At 43.9% G+C, this 15,336-nt stretch overlaps 1 protein-coding gene across 3 annotated transcripts in view; it reads right to left on the bottom strand.

Annotated features, from left to right (window-relative positions):
• Window positions 1-7,588: 7,588 nt before the first annotated feature.
• crebbpa (CREB binding protein a) overlaps window positions 7,589-15,336 on the bottom strand; it is a 36,714-nt gene continuing 28,966 nt past the window's right edge. For all 3 annotated transcript variants that reach the window (XM_035520767.1, XM_035520766.1, XM_035520765.1), the window contains exons 21-31: window positions 15,000-15,056; window positions 14,390-14,467; window positions 14,229-14,296; window positions 13,882-14,032; window positions 13,304-13,450; window positions 13,101-13,214; window positions 12,798-12,963; window positions 12,462-12,629; window positions 12,054-12,215; window positions 11,649-11,930; window positions 7,589-10,999 (exon numbers count right to left, since the gene is read on the bottom strand). In XM_035520767.1, the coding sequence (XP_035376660.1) occupies window positions 8,735-10,999; window positions 11,649-11,930; window positions 12,054-12,215; window positions 12,462-12,629; window positions 12,798-12,963; window positions 13,101-13,214; window positions 13,304-13,450; window positions 13,882-14,032; window positions 14,229-14,296; window positions 14,390-14,467; window positions 15,000-15,056 (3,658 nt within the window). In that variant the 3' untranslated portion in view covers window positions 7,589-8,734. The remainder of the gene's footprint in view (window positions 11,000-11,648; window positions 11,931-12,053; window positions 12,216-12,461; window positions 12,630-12,797; window positions 12,964-13,100; window positions 13,215-13,303; window positions 13,451-13,881; window positions 14,033-14,228; window positions 14,297-14,389; window positions 14,468-14,999; window positions 15,057-15,336) is intronic.

The raw sequence follows: 15,336 nt of genomic DNA on the forward strand, positions 1-15,336 counted from the left end.
GTGGACGTGTCTCGGGTTTGGCGCCTAGAGCACAATGAGTTTGTTGAACTCTGCGTGAGATGGCGCACACACATAAATAAATAAAAATAACTATTTTATATATATATATATATATATATATATATATATATATATATATATATATATATATATATATATATACATACACACACACACACACACACACACACACACACACACACACACACACTTCAGAAAGCAGGAACCATCATGGGACCATCATACAACTTGAGCTATTGAGGGTTAAGGGTGTTGCTCAGGGACCCAACAGTGGCAACGTCCTTAATTCTGATGGTCTGAAGGTGTTCAACAGCAATCTCTTGGATTCTCCAATATGATGCTGATTACATCTCTTGCAATTAATACAGTAGACAACTCCAGAAGTGATGCATGGGGAGGAATGGGTGATGACAATTGATCGTTTTGTGCCAGTTAATTAAGTGGCTGTGTTAATCAATTTAAATGTAGCACATCTAGAGTGGTTGCAGGCTATAGTACCTGTTATTACATGAATGTTCATTTATCTCACTCTTAACGAGCATGTCTTAATGGAGGATCCTTAAAGGGGATGTGGTCTCTGCATCATCCTGGAAAATTCTGAAGTGTTTATGTATATTATGAGCCACTGTTTTATTTGCAGGATGATAAATCAGCAGCAAAGGAATTCTTGTTTATAGGCCAGTGCAACCATTCTGAACAGGTGAAACAGGAGCAAGGGCAACTATGACTTCCATAGGAAACCCACAGTTATCCACACATTTCCATAATTTTTCTGGAGGAAGTCTTCAATCTAACTGCAAATATGCTTACGGCCTAGTAGCCATGAGTAAGTGATTGGGTTTTTGCAGGCCTTTGAATGTAAAGAATTGTAAATAGTAGAGTCTGTAGGTTCATAATAGATGGTGGTATTAAAACAAGAATTTCCAGAATTCACCAGAGATCCAAAAATGTTATCTTACGCCAGGATGTGCAATAGTCCATGTATATTTCCGAGAAGGTGTCATGATTGGCTACTGCCTAGCACCCTATTGTCATGGCTTCTCATGTCATTGGTTCATTTTCTCCATTCTTGTTCCAGTCCTTGTTTTGGTTTTCACCTCATTTGTATCATCTGTGCATTGTTACTCCTCATTGCCCTGTGTATGTAAACCCTGCCTTGTTGCCTGTCTGTTTGCTGGCTATTGTAATCCATGCGGTAGTGGTAGTTCTTATCGTTACTTGTGGTTTTTATAGCATGCATCTTTGTTTGCCATCATGTGTTTTGTTTCCTTTGGTTTGCTAAGTATTCCTGGACTCTTCATATTGGCTTAAAAGTGGGATATTATTTTCCACTGGGCAGGAACAAGCACATACAATAGGACATCCAGGATTATTTTCCTTTTAGGGAGTAGCGAGAAACGTCTACAGTGAAGATTATCTACAATAAGATTCCGTGCAGAATCAGGCAGGTGTCCGGTGAAATGGCATGATTAATAATAGACAGTGGAAGACTGTAACTTTGGAGTGATGTCAGAGCTTCTTGTAAAGAAGAGCTTCTTGCAGCAGCTCCACCCTTATCAGCTGTCTTAATAACAATGTCACTACTTTTGTTAAAATTTTTATATGCAGAGTATTCTTTCTTTGGTAGATGCTTTTTTATTTTTTTTTTGCAGGTTTGTTGAAATATATTTCACTAATTTCTCTTTCATGTGTATTAAAATATTGTGCTTTAAAATGCCCTGTAGGAAGTGTCCAGGAAGACTTGGTTGATTTACGTTCAGATAAGTGAAGGTTTCTAGATGTAATGGAATTTGGTTGAGATTTCAGCTGCAAAAATCTCATAGTGTGATGTAGCAAATGCATGAAGCTGGCTTTACACTGTGATCTTGAACAAATTCCATGACAGACTGTGCGATCTCCCATGTGCTGACAGTCAGACTATACAATAAACCCAAGATGATTTGAAGTTGGCACATAGGTTGTTATTCCAGGCTGCTGAGAAGGCTCTGGTTGCAGCAGGAACTCCCTGGTAGATGTGTGATCTAAATCCATCAGCACGTCCTGGATCTCAAGGCATTTGAAGCTGTTGCAACATTCAATCATTCCTGTTGGATCCAGCCTTGACATGAAAAGATGTAGCACATCCTGCAATCGTCATGACTGCCAAAATTGGCACTTAAGACACGTGAGCTTTCACGTGTAAACTACACTGTGTGTACTACTGGGCAAGAGAGTATTTTGACCATATCATCATTTTTGTTCATATTTTCCAACTCCAAGCTGTATAAAGTTGGTTGCTAATAGAATTTAAGCGTATCAGGTGATGTGTATTTGTGTAATGAGGGAAGGTGTGGCCTAAGGAGATCAGCACACTATATTGAGCTGTTCATAATTACTATGCAGCTTCGTTTCCTCAGGCAAAATGGGCAAAAAAGAGATTTAATTTATGCTGAAAAGTCAAAACTTGTATAAAGTCTTTCAGAGGAATGCAGCACTCTTAAAATTGCTAAGATATTGTGGCATGATCACAGAACCATCAAATGTTTTGTTGTATATAGTCAACTGGGTCGCGAGAAATGTGCTGAGAAAAAAGACGCAGTTTAACTGCCAAATATTTGAGAAGAATCAAACGTGAAGTGACCAGGAACCCTTTATCCTCCAGTGTGGTCATATTCCTGAACTGCAACCTACCTGGAGTGCCCAGAAGTACAAGGTGGTCAGGATTCAGGGATATGGACAAGGTAAGGAAGGGTGAAAGCCGACCACCACTGAACAAGACACATAAGGTGAAACGTCAAGACTGGGCCAAGAAATATCTGAAGACACATTTTTCAAAGGTTTTATGGACTGAAGAGACGAGAGTGACTCTTGACGGACCAGATGGATGGGCCCATGGATCAGTAACAGGCACAGAGCTGCACTTGACTCAGGTGGAGGTGGGATATTATTAAAGATGAGCTAGTTGGACCTTTTCAGGTTGAAGATGGACTCCAAATCAACTCCCACACCTACTGCTAGTTATTAGAAGACACTTTCTTCAAGCAGTGGTACAGGAAGAAGCCTGCATTTTTCAAGAAGACCATGATTTTTATGTAGGACAATGCTCCATCGCATGCATCGAAGTACACTGCTGTGTGACTAGCCAGTAGAGGCCTTAAAGATGAAAGAATAATGACATGGCCCCCTTCCTCACCTGACCTACACCCTTTTGAGAACTTCTGGGCCCTTCTTAAACAGGATATTTATGGTGTAGGAAAACAGTAAAGCTGTGGTTGCTTCTGCAAAAAAATTGATAGTCAACAGAATAGCAAACAAAGTTCATGACTGGAAGGTTATTGAGAGGAAGGGTGGCTATATTGGTGACTGATTATTTTTAATGTCATAAGCTTTTATTTGTACATTTTGAGTTGTTTATTATCATCACTTTAACAGATGAAAATAAACAAGTGAGAAGGGAAAATGTCCGTTTTCACTTAGTTGCATAATTCTGCACACTAATAGTTGCGCCATAATTAGGCACATAGATATTGTCCTAAAAAAGACAAAACCTCACTTTCACTCTTTTAAATATTCAGGTTTGAGGTTTAAGATTTTGGATTGACTGAGAGCACTGTAGTTGTTCAGTAATAAAATGAATCCTCAAAAATACAACTTGCCTAATAATGGTGCACACAGCGTAGCGCATACAAGGTCAGTTCCAGAAAGTGGACATAGCCCCAGCAACCTGCCCATGTTCCTCTCCCAGAAGTGAGACCATGCTATCGTCCTCGCTCAGAAATAACTTGCCTACTCACCTACTCTGAGAAAGTCAAAAATGAAAGTCCACACTTCTCTTTGTTTATTTAAAAAACTGTAACGTCCATACATCCGGGAAGCATCAGGCCATTTCAAGGAATGTTACTATCCATTCACACCTTTTAAATATTTGTGCTGATGCAAAGATTGGCATTTTTGTAGTTCAAAAAAATTGGGACATGGATTTTCGTCTCCCGTTGATGTTCATAAGAAAACCTGTGGCAGGGATGTGAATTGGAGGGCTGACGGTATCAGTTGTTGGCAAGGCGAATTGGACTCATATTTAATCAGTATCATCATGTTCGCCCTCTGGATTACTTCATAGAAACAGCTGGAGAGTTCCTCAGTGCAACTGTCCTGGATGAAATTTCATTGTAACCTCCCAGCTGCAAGTGATTTTCTCCCAGTTAACTCTTGTCCCCAAGACATCCAGCAAAGCCAATTTCCTTTCTCTTTGATCAGTAATTTTACCTTTTATCTTGTCTGAAATGGCCCTTGCTTAAGTAAATGGGAGACACGTAATCAAAATCAAAACCCCATGAGGGTCTGTATTTGTTAATCTGTGCACATCAACATACTCTTCCAACTTTTCTAGAAACTTCAAAGGATCACACTGTAAAGCATCCTTGGGTTCCATGAATGGTGCTATATAAGTGTAACTTCTTTCATTAACTCTCTCAAACACACATTTAGAGCGGTTAAACTTTCATAAGCTATTAGTCAAAGAGTCCAGCTCTATAGGGTTGAGTGTCTTAACAACAATAGCTACATTCTCTTCCCCACCAAGGTGAACCATAGGGGTAGAATGGATTGGCGCTATAGGGAATCTAACCATGCAGTCAGAGCCCTGATCACATCAGCTCTGGGACTGAGGAGCTTCCTTCCAACAACCATTTCAGCTCTGATCTGGTGCTGATGCTGTACTCTGGTTTACATGCAACAGAGGAACCTTGGCCTATAATCCTCTCTTTCAACTGAATTTGGTGTCATGGTTTTCAGCATAATCTGGCATGCTGCTCTTGCATGCTGCAACATATTTGATATCTTTTCAACACATGGATTAAGCCTAGGATTGTCAATCCTAAAGGCTGAGATTAATTTTTTTTCCATTCTTCCTTCAGAATAATTTGACCTGCTTGGTATTTTTTAATAGACATTATGCTTTCACCAATCCAAGAGTGAAGCACATTATTTTGTCTTAAGTATATCTCCCTTGGTCTCTACTTCCCCTAATCTTTTCCTAGTTAATTTGTTTGAGGCAATGATCCTATGATGCGCATTAGCAATTTTCCTCTTCTAATTCTTGGGCATTTTAGAATCGTTTTCAGGACACAGCTCAGTAATAAAATAATCCAGAGTATTCTCAATCCTGTCAAGTAGTTCACGTGAAGCATTCTTAGTAACTAGTTTCCCCATTGTAAAAGTCACTCGATGTAATAGTCTAGAAGCAAATCTGTTTTAATGACTATACACTATCTGGTTATGTTACAATACCGTAAGGTACATTGGACGCAGTCACACTGCTTCGGGTACAGACAACTGTAACATTATTACTGCCATACTACATTGATACTTTATTACTAGACGTTTGAGTTACTTTAGAAATGTCCACATTTCAGGTAATTTAGAAACATACATGTCGGTTCAGTTACTTTAGAAACTTACCAAACACACAATATGTTCCAATTACTTTAGAAACTTAAATTTATATTCTTTATGCCACTCTTCCAAAACAGTTTGGGATTTTTAATTACTTCAGAACTTTCACAAGATTACCAGAAATGTGGCCTAAAATCTTGCTGCTATGATAGAACAAAAATAACCCAGGATTATCCATGTCCTTAAACTTTTAGAGGTATGTAAAATGTCTTTATAGGTTTTTAAATGAGAGTATAACCTAAAAGTAACAATATAAAGACAGAAAAGAGTTTTACTTACCTACTTATCTTCTCCACTTTTTGTTTTGGAAAGTCCCTCCTGGCTGGCTCACCAGCTGTGCTTAGCAAATATGCCTCTCAGTGCAGGGTATTGGATTTAACCCTATTTGGGTGGAGTTTCTACGAGAGAGAACATTTCTCACCGGTTTGTGTGTGTTGATTGTAGTGTCCTTGGATATGAGAAAGGTGCAATATAACTAACTAATAAGAAAGAAAAGCTCTCTGAACTTGATGAAAAATGGTATTTTTTAAAATTCCAGTTAGAATCTGTGGTTGTCATATGAAACAGCACAATCACCATGATGATCGCAGTGCAACCTAACTTAATTACAGGCCAAATCAGATTTAAGAGCACAATTGCTGACACTGCCAGAAGATAATCGTATGCTTTGGGTCACAGATTGCACGTTAAAATTTCGTTTTTTTGTGCATTGTGTCAGGAGACTTCTTTTATGATTTGTGAAAGTGTATACCCGTCTTTAGGAGAATAGCTATGTGGCTTCAGTATGTTTGTTAGAACAACTTTGAAAACACTGCAAATTAAGAATTTAGCTGATGCTAAATTTTAAATAGTAATTTAACTGTAAAATATCTCCTTTGAGATTGAAAGTTAATTTTTTATAATGTTCACAATAATACAAATATTTGAATATTTTGTTAAGTAATTTAGAAAAAAATTGTTTTAGACAAATTCAGGTAGGTAGCTAGCTAAGTAACGATATAAAGTACTCCAGCATGCTATATTACCTTTAAGGCTACTGATTATCTTGCTAATTAAAGCCTGTAGCAAAACTAGCTACTATGGCTGTGAAATGCAGTTTTGTGCAGGCACTTTATAGATGCAGTCATAGCCAAGACATATGGACCTTTAAGAATAATGCAATTTTTAAATAAAATACAGGTTTTTGGACAAATAGGATTCCTCAAGCACATTAATTTAATAACAGGCTGTACACACATATTCTTTAAAACTAATCACCTAGTGTAATACATGCTGTGCGAAGACCTATATTTCACTTAAAAATGTAAAAATTCAATTTTCAGTTTCATGCATGTACTCTTAACCATATCAGAACACAGCCTACACAGTAACGCATTTCCCAGCCACACTAATTTGTGATGTTATTTCACACAATTCCTTCCCACTGTTTGTGGGTGGATTAATTTTTGATCAAGTCTGATTTAACCAATTTTTAAAAAAATAATTAAAAAGCAATTTCTGTTTTCACTTGTAAAATGTACTTTTTTTTGGGACAGATTTTGATCTGCCTTTGTGGTCAAGTGTTCCTACAATCACAATGCTTGTAACTTCAATTGTTCAATCTAAATCTCAAGACTGCAGACCTGTGGATTCTGTAGAAGGGCAGATGGTTTAATTACCTGATGCCATCATTCATATTTTGGCCCTCCAGGACCAGTATGCAATGCATCTTAATACAGATTACAGAATAAGTAATACCGTTCTAGCCACTAGAACTATTGAAGATCAGGACAGGACTGGATTATAGGACCCGATTTGTCGGAGAGTATAACCAACATGGACACCATGTGGTTGTGAAGCACCACTGTGACACCACTACCTTGTGCAAAATTTCCTGCTTTCTAACCATGACAAACCAGTTCCATGATGTGCTTTGCATCGAAAAACAGATCCATGGTTGTTCCAAAGACAAGGGGAATGGGTTCGAGTCCCTTGAGGAACAGTCTTCTGGTACAAAAACCATCTTTGTCTAAAGGACGTTTTAACTGCAGTACTGCGCTCAACCATATCCTTGTTCACTAGTTGACATGCCAGCACCATCCAATCCGAGAATGGAAAGAAAGAAAATGGGAAACGGTGACAAAACAAGCAAAAGTAGATTTGATCTGTTGCACACAGTTTATTTAACAATATGGTATATAAGTAAGAAATAAGTTTTTTAACCAGTTTATACAGTGATTCCATTCTCTCTTCCTTATATTTATAGTATTTTGCGTAATAACTTGCATGATTTACACCGAGAGGAAAAGTGGAGCCCCAGTTCAAGTTTGTGTGTGAGAGGAATGAGGGTCGATAGCAGAACTCTGTGTTCCAAAAGCAGTCAACCAGTGATGGCTCATTCCAGACCCACGCAGCTTAGGGCCTCCTCCCCTCACGCTTTATACTCATAGATCTGTGTCACAAAATCAGGACAAAAAGCAACAATTTTCTACATCTGCGAGACAGAAATTCTGGATCCAGGCCAGTGAGATGGTGGTGTTTACACATACTCTTGGGGTTGTTGATGTATTGTGTTTGACGTGTGTGTGTGCCCAGTTCCTATCAACACAAACAAATAGTTCTCCTCAAAAAGACTTCACAATGAGGAAAGGAGGGTTTTCCTCCAAAATGCATGTCTGAAAAACAAAACAAAAAATTAAACGGTACAACACTAGAATACAATCGCCAGGAAAGACAAGAGCAGAAAAAAACCTTGCCCAAATTCCCAGACAAATTATTTTACAGTCTTTGAACACAAATGTTTTAAAGTTAGGGTACAAAATAAAAAGGTATGAATAATATAATGAACTTTTGTAAATTTTCTTAAAAAAGAGCAGGCATGAAACCATACCCCCCGAAAAGAATGCAAAACAAAACACCAAAAATGTGAAAAAAAAAAACAACGACCATATTTGGTCTCAACCAAAAAATATATTCTTTGTGATTTAAATTTATTTTTAAACAGCAATTTCTAATTCCTCAACTCAAAGGAAGAAATATCAGTCTTGCTTTAGGAAACATATCAACATTCCTAGGATTGATGACTTTTTTTTATTTTTCCATTGCTCTCCCCCCCCCCCCCAAACTTACATATTTTGGAACTTTTTACATGTCAGTACAAAAATTATTTATAGAGGAAAACAAAAAACAAAAACAACAACAATAACAACAAAAAACGGCCAAAAAGGGGAAGGATAAAGGACCTGGGGAGGGGAGGTGAGGGAAAATGGGGAAGGTGGGCGGCGCTAATTCGCAGAAATCGCTACAATCCCTCCACAAATTTCTCCAGCGTGTCCCCCGTGGTGTCTCCGACCATGGCTAAGTCATTGGCCAGCGCCCCTCGGCTGGGGGTGTTGAGCTGTGGGAGCATAGCACTCTGCTCTGGTGTGCCTAGGTGTCCCTGTTCCATAGCGCCCGGCATGGGTGCGCTGAGGCTGGGGTGGGGCGATCCAGAGTGGGGCGGAGCATGTTGGGGAGAAGGCTGCGTCTGCACCTGTGGTGATGGGCTGGAATGCGGTGGCGGCGGTTGCCGCGACGGCGGCCGGGGTGACTGCACGGGTGCAGGTGAGCGCACCTGATTGCCAAGCGCATTAGCCATGGGCTGGCCGGAGAGCAGGTGGGCCTGTGGGCTCATGGGGCCTGGCGGTGCAGGCGAGCCCATCTGGGGCTTGAGTACAGCCGCCTGCTGTTGCTGTTGCTGCTGCTGTTGAAGTATGCGCTGGTGCAGGAGGTTCTGTGTGCTGTCCATACCCAGCCCAGCCTGCCCCATCTGGGCCATGGGTGGGAGCTGGCCCATGGGTCCGCTGGAACCCTGCATGGCCAACTGCTGCTGCATGCGGAGCTGCGAGTAGCTGGGGGCGGTGCCCTGTGCCTGTGGGAATGGACCGTGCGGCTGGGCCATTCCGCTCTGCTGCTGCTGCTGCTGCTGCTGTTGTTGTTGTTGTTGTTGTTGTTGTTGCCGCAGGAGTTGCCTGCGATAGATCTCCTGCAGCTGGGGGTTGTTGGCGTGGGCTGGATTTATCAGCGGAGCCTGTGGGCCGAGGGCTGCCATGGCCTGCGCCGCGGCCTGGGGCTGGGGCTGCATGCCTGGTCTCTGCCCGGCCTGCATGGCCATGGCCTGCATCGCAGGCTGCGAGGGGTGCATGCCCTGCGGCGGCATCGGTGCTGGCTGCTGTGGCTGCGGCTGCGGTTGCTGTTGCTGCTGCTGTGGCTGGCTGGCGTGGTACTTGGCCGTCCTCTGTTTGATAAAGGCAGCCATGAGCTGGGGGTTGGACTTGAGGATGTTGAGGACCTGCTGCTGCTGCTGGGGTGAGCTGGGTGACTTGAGCGTGCGCAGTAGGTCCTGCAGGGCGTTGGGGGCGATAGCGCCGGGCCGCTGGGGCGCCTGGGGCCTCTGGCCCTGGGCCGGTACCATCATGCGCTGCTGCTGCTGCTGTTGTTGCTGCGATGGTGGCTGCTGGGGCATCATGGGTCTCTGCAGGGTCATGGCCGACTGGGGGCCGGGCGCCACCTGCGGGGCGGGCACCTGCGGCTGGGCGGGCTGCATGCCAGGCTGCGGTGCTCCAGGCCACTGACCCGGCGATATGGCAGGCATGACCTGTGGCCCGCGGGGCCCTACCATCTGCATGGGCGGCTGCATGGGGCCGGGCATACGCTGCTGCTGGTGGTTCATGGGAAGGCCATTCATGGTCATGCGGTAGTTCTGGTTCTGCTGAGCCTGAGCCACCATCTCTATGTGCCTTGCGATCTTGACAGCGGCTGCCGGTGGGTGCTGCTGTGGGGGTGGTTGCGGCTGGGGCGGCGGTTGGGGGGTCTGGGGGGTCTGGGGGAGAGGTGACTGCTGCTGATGCAGGGGGGAGGCCTGCGGTCCGGGCTTGCCCTGCGAGGCTGCTGTGGGGGGCTGGCTGTTGCGGGGGCCAGAAGGGTAGCCGGGGGACATGACACCAGCGTTGGGAGTGGAGGGTTGGTTGGAGAGAGGCTGCGGAGTCTGGGGCGTGTGTGGCTGCTGGTGCGGCGTGGGCGTGCTGGGGGCGGTAGAGGGGGGCGGGGAGGGCAGGTTGCTCTGGGGCATGCTCCGTCCCTGCATGGAGGCCATGCGACGGCGCATCATCTGCGCCTGCTGCAGCCGGTGCTGGAGCTGCTGCTGGCGGAGCTTGTGCTTGATGTTGAGGCAGAAGGGCACGGGGCACTTGTTCTCCTGGCAATGCTTGGCGTGGTAGCAGCACAGTGCGATGAGCTGCTTGCACACGGGGCAGCCGCCGTTGGTCTTGCGCTTGCAGCCCTTGGTGTGCTGCACCACCCGCTTCATCTTCTGGCAGGACGGCAGGGAGCAGTTGGCATTGCGGCACTGGCAGGCGTGCACCAGTGACTGGATGCAGCGCTGGATGCTCAGGCGCCGGCTCTCCTGGGGGCTCTTGGAGGCTTCTCCGCTTTGACCATTGCTGTCGTCGTCCAGACCCAAACCCCACTTAACCATTGGGTGCTCGTGGCCTTTAGTGTTATAACAGTTGATGCACAAGTCAAAGTCCTGAAAGGGAAAAGAAGTAATTCAATTTGCGAGTGGAGACCATAACAATCCAGAAAACTGAACTTGTCTATGAACCAAACTCCTGGACAAGTATTGGACCTAGTCTCTGTGCCCATGGTGAATCACCACTGGAAATTCTTTTAAGGCTTTTAAGGCTTGATCTGGGTCTAAGACTCTGGTCCTGTAAAAAGCAACCTGAAGTTATTGGTTAATAAGCCCTTTTACCACAGCCAGATTTACTGTGCAGCATAAGGTACTACATATTATGTTAAAAATAACAAAACACAAAGCACTACAGTTAATATGAAGGAAAGCAATGGTACCTCAGTAAACACACCTGTGTTTTACCTCAGTAAAAACCCCAGTTGCCTCTTATGACCTTTTTTTAAAATTCAAAGGGCTTCCTTTCATGTCAATTAGATACTTTATCCAGGACTCTAGAAATTATCCTAAACTAATCTACACGCCATAACAAACCTACATGGATCTTAGGATTTTTTTTTTTTACCCCTCTCCTGAAAAACTGCTGTTATTTTAAGGTTTGCAAGTATTGGTGTGAGCTAATCCTGTAACCCAGGCAACACCAGCCTGGTGACCTCACTCAACACCCCCTCCCCCCCTTGAGGGCATGTGTGTGTCTGGGCCTCACCTCGCAGACGGTGCAGTGCCAGCGTGTCTCCACGTGGTGCTTGCACTCATTGCAGGTGTAGACGAAGCGGTCCTGGCCCTGGTTGTGGAGCTCCACCAGCATGCACATGGTGCTCCACTTGCAGCGGCGCAGAGAGCTGAATTCCCAATGCTTGTCGCGTGCGAGCGTCAGGAAGGCGTCCCGCCCGTCCATCAGGTCACAGGTCAGCAGCGGGTCCGGGTCCATAATGGGTGGCAGCGTGTTCACCATCGGCCCAGAATGCAGGTGGATCACGAAGAAAACCTGGGGGTGGGGGGGTCAGGGGGCAAGTTAAGTGGAATTCAGTCCAGGGTCGATGCTATATTTTTTCAAGAGAGAGAGAGAGAAACTGACAAAGGATGTGCAAATAAAAAAATGACATCACACCTCTTTGTGTTTCTCCATGGTAGCATAGAGTTTCTGGGACAGATCATTGGCTACATTCGGCATCCCAGGCTTCTTCTTGTTGGCCCGACTGACACTGCTCTTATTTTTATTTGTCTTCTTACTGTTCTTCTTCTTGGCATTCTTGCTGTCCCCGGGTGTGCCCTATAAGAGGAACAGATGAGATTGCATGCTGTAGGGGGTAAACAAGCGAGACTGCAGACCCAAACAAATTATTGTGGCAGTCAGCATACTAATGGTAAATCTCTAAAATAAAAATTTTAGTACTACTGTGTGTGCAAGGATTGTACTACAGTGACTTAATAAAGGTCATGTACAGATGACGGCCAAGAGCGCACAGTGAATGAGAGAGGGTGCAGCCTTAACACTGGTTAAAAGGTCATGGGTCACCTCCGGGGTTTCGCATGCTGCCGTGTTCTCTTCCTTCTTTCTCTCCTCCTCCTCCTGCTCCAGCTCCTTGATGCTTTCCTCCAGGACGTTGGGCCAGAAATCGCCCTCGAAGTATGGCAGCTCGTTCGCGCTAGTCAGACGGTCCTCAGTCGCTTGCTTGAAGATGTCCTGTCAAAATGTACTTGCACTGTCAGAATGACCATCTGAAATCCTCAATCCATATTCTGTCCTGTAGCATACCAGCATTATGTATACAGACTCGACGGGTTAACGTCCCCTCTTTTGCATCTTGTGATTAAGCCCTGGAGAAGGAGCAGTGGTAGGGGCCAGCTGTACCTTGTAGTCGTGCAGTATCCGCTCCGCGAAGGCCTTGTCCAACATTTTGCGGTACCATTCCTGCAGGCGCTTGGGCTTGGGGATCTTCTGGTCAGCAGGGTGACAGTGGAAGATGTAGTCGTCGCCTTCACTGGGAGGGCATGCCCAAATATGCCCCGTCACATACCTATAGAGAAATATCAAAAACCCAAGTTGGGCCTACATGACAACGTCTATTATCAGTCATTAGTCCATTACTAGTTATTAGTAGTTTAAAGAAAGAAAAATGAGACACATACACAAAACTGAAAAAAGGAAACATACCCGAGTTTTTTGACGTATTCCAAATAGCCAATGAGGATTTCGTGATAGACAGCTGTCCTAAGCATGCGAGGTCTAAAGAAGTGAATACTGTCGAGGTATGATATGTATACCCGTCTGCAACGATAATAAGAAAACCATCAGTATCACCCGGCAGGCCTCTTAACATGGAGCGTGTACTTGTGTGCAAGTGTGTGCGGTTGTACCTGGTGTTGGGGAAAGGGCAGTCAGAGCCATACTCCTGCACATGCATGCCGAAAAAACACACGTCAACTCCATCAATCTCCTCGAAGGCGAAAAGTGCTTTGGTTCTGTAGGGGAAGCTTTCAGCCATCTCGCCAGTGTCTACAAACCTAGAAGTACAGCAGGTTATCAATAATTTTTTATTACTTACACACACACACACACACATACACACATACACACACACACACACACACACACACACACACACACACACACACACACACACACACACACACTCTCTCTCTGTGTGTGTGTGGCACCCTAAAGAGATTTGCTCTTTGACTAGTTTCCTAATTGCTTCTCAATACACTCTCATGGCTGTAGGAAGGTTTGCTGCCTGCCTCGATATGAAACTCTTTAGAAAGGAAGAAAACATGCAGGCATGGCCCTATGATTCCAATCAGTTCCCTCATATACAGCCAGAGGGTTTACCTGGCCCTGAAATACAGCAAGAAGGTTTAAGAGGCCTTAATGTAAAGTCAGGTTTACCTAGCCTAGATATATTCATATTCATATTTTTACAAACCAGAGGGTTTACCTGGCCTTCATGCCGGGTTTGACCTCCACCGTCTTGTCAGAACTAGCGACTACTCGTACGAACACCTCGCCAGCTTCTGGATGGTTCTGTCTTTTCAAGTACTTATTCACCCGGTCCTCTATATATGTGCCCAGTCGCGTTACCTGCAACCCTGATACACACACAGTCCATAGGAATAAGACTTGGTGTAGTATGCCGTGATGTACTTTGACAATGGAAAATTTCAGGCGTTTTCTCGTCAGCCACGATACATGCATGTTTAGGTAGCATTGCCATGGCCTTTGCCTCGTCACTTAGATCATTCATGCACAGTAAATTAAAAGCACATTGCAGAAATGGCCACTTACGTTTTGCAGAAAACTTATTTTCCTTCCTTGTCTTCCCGCTCTTCTTTAAACAGTTCTCACAGATAAAGCTATAGAGGCAAAATGGCCATCAGTTCTGATTGAGACGCATTTCCTATGTGGGCATAGATGCAGACTTTATGACTGAGAATTGAATGACTCACCCAGCAGGCCAGATGACTTCGTAATGTAGCACACATATCTGATGCATCTTGCGCCCACAATCTTTACATTCAACAAACCTGGATTAAGGATAGAATAGAAATCAATTATCGTTATCAGAGCAACATGATTCTCCTTGTGTTTGATTACAAGTGTCCCAATTGTGATGCACTAACTGCAAGTACTGATGGCAAGATAAAAATCATGCAGGCACGCATGTGTTACAGGACTACTGTCAAAGCTACTACACCCAAGACAATAAATGTTTTTGTGCTGTAAGGTTGGGCATCTAAGTGAGAGTAGGTTTAACAGCCTGACATCTGGAACCTAGTAGACTAAATTTCACCCTCATTTTTGATAATGGCTGAGTTTATTTGCATCCAGCAAACTGGTTGTAAAAGTTCAGATTTGGTGTGTCCATCGCCAGCAGTGGTTCCAATAGGTGGCGCTACTAAGCAGCATTCTAACCATGTCACAGGCCTTTGGGAGCTATATGATTACACAGGCCTGCTGTTAAGGCACATTTTTACACTGACAAAACATTAGGTCTGGATTATGGCACAATGGGAACTTGAATGTTTGCAGACAGTATACACGTGCCGATGTACTTACGGCTCAGGGTCTAGTGTGTCATTCTTCCTCCTCTCAAATTGGTCCTTAGAAATCATACTACAGTGAGAGAGAGGACAAAATTGTAAAATAGATCACAACTTTCTACAAAAAAAAAAAAAAAAAAAGATTTAACTTAGTTTGCTCATACACACACAGACAATATATAATCCCCTTGGTTCATATTCTTGCTTGTACTCTCAAAGAGAAGATATCAAAAACTCTTAAATCGATTTGGTAAATTTGTTAACAAAAACTGGTGATAGCTTTATCTGTCTGATCGTGTTTTTAAATGAATAACTCACATGATAAGAAGAGTCAGATTAGAGCTGGTGAGAGT

Source organism: Electrophorus electricus, chromosome 21 (genome assembly GCF_013358815.1).
Source record: "Electrophorus electricus isolate fEleEle1 chromosome 21, fEleEle1.pri, whole genome shotgun sequence".
Taxonomy (NCBI): domain Eukaryota; kingdom Metazoa; phylum Chordata; class Actinopteri; order Gymnotiformes; family Gymnotidae; genus Electrophorus; species Electrophorus electricus.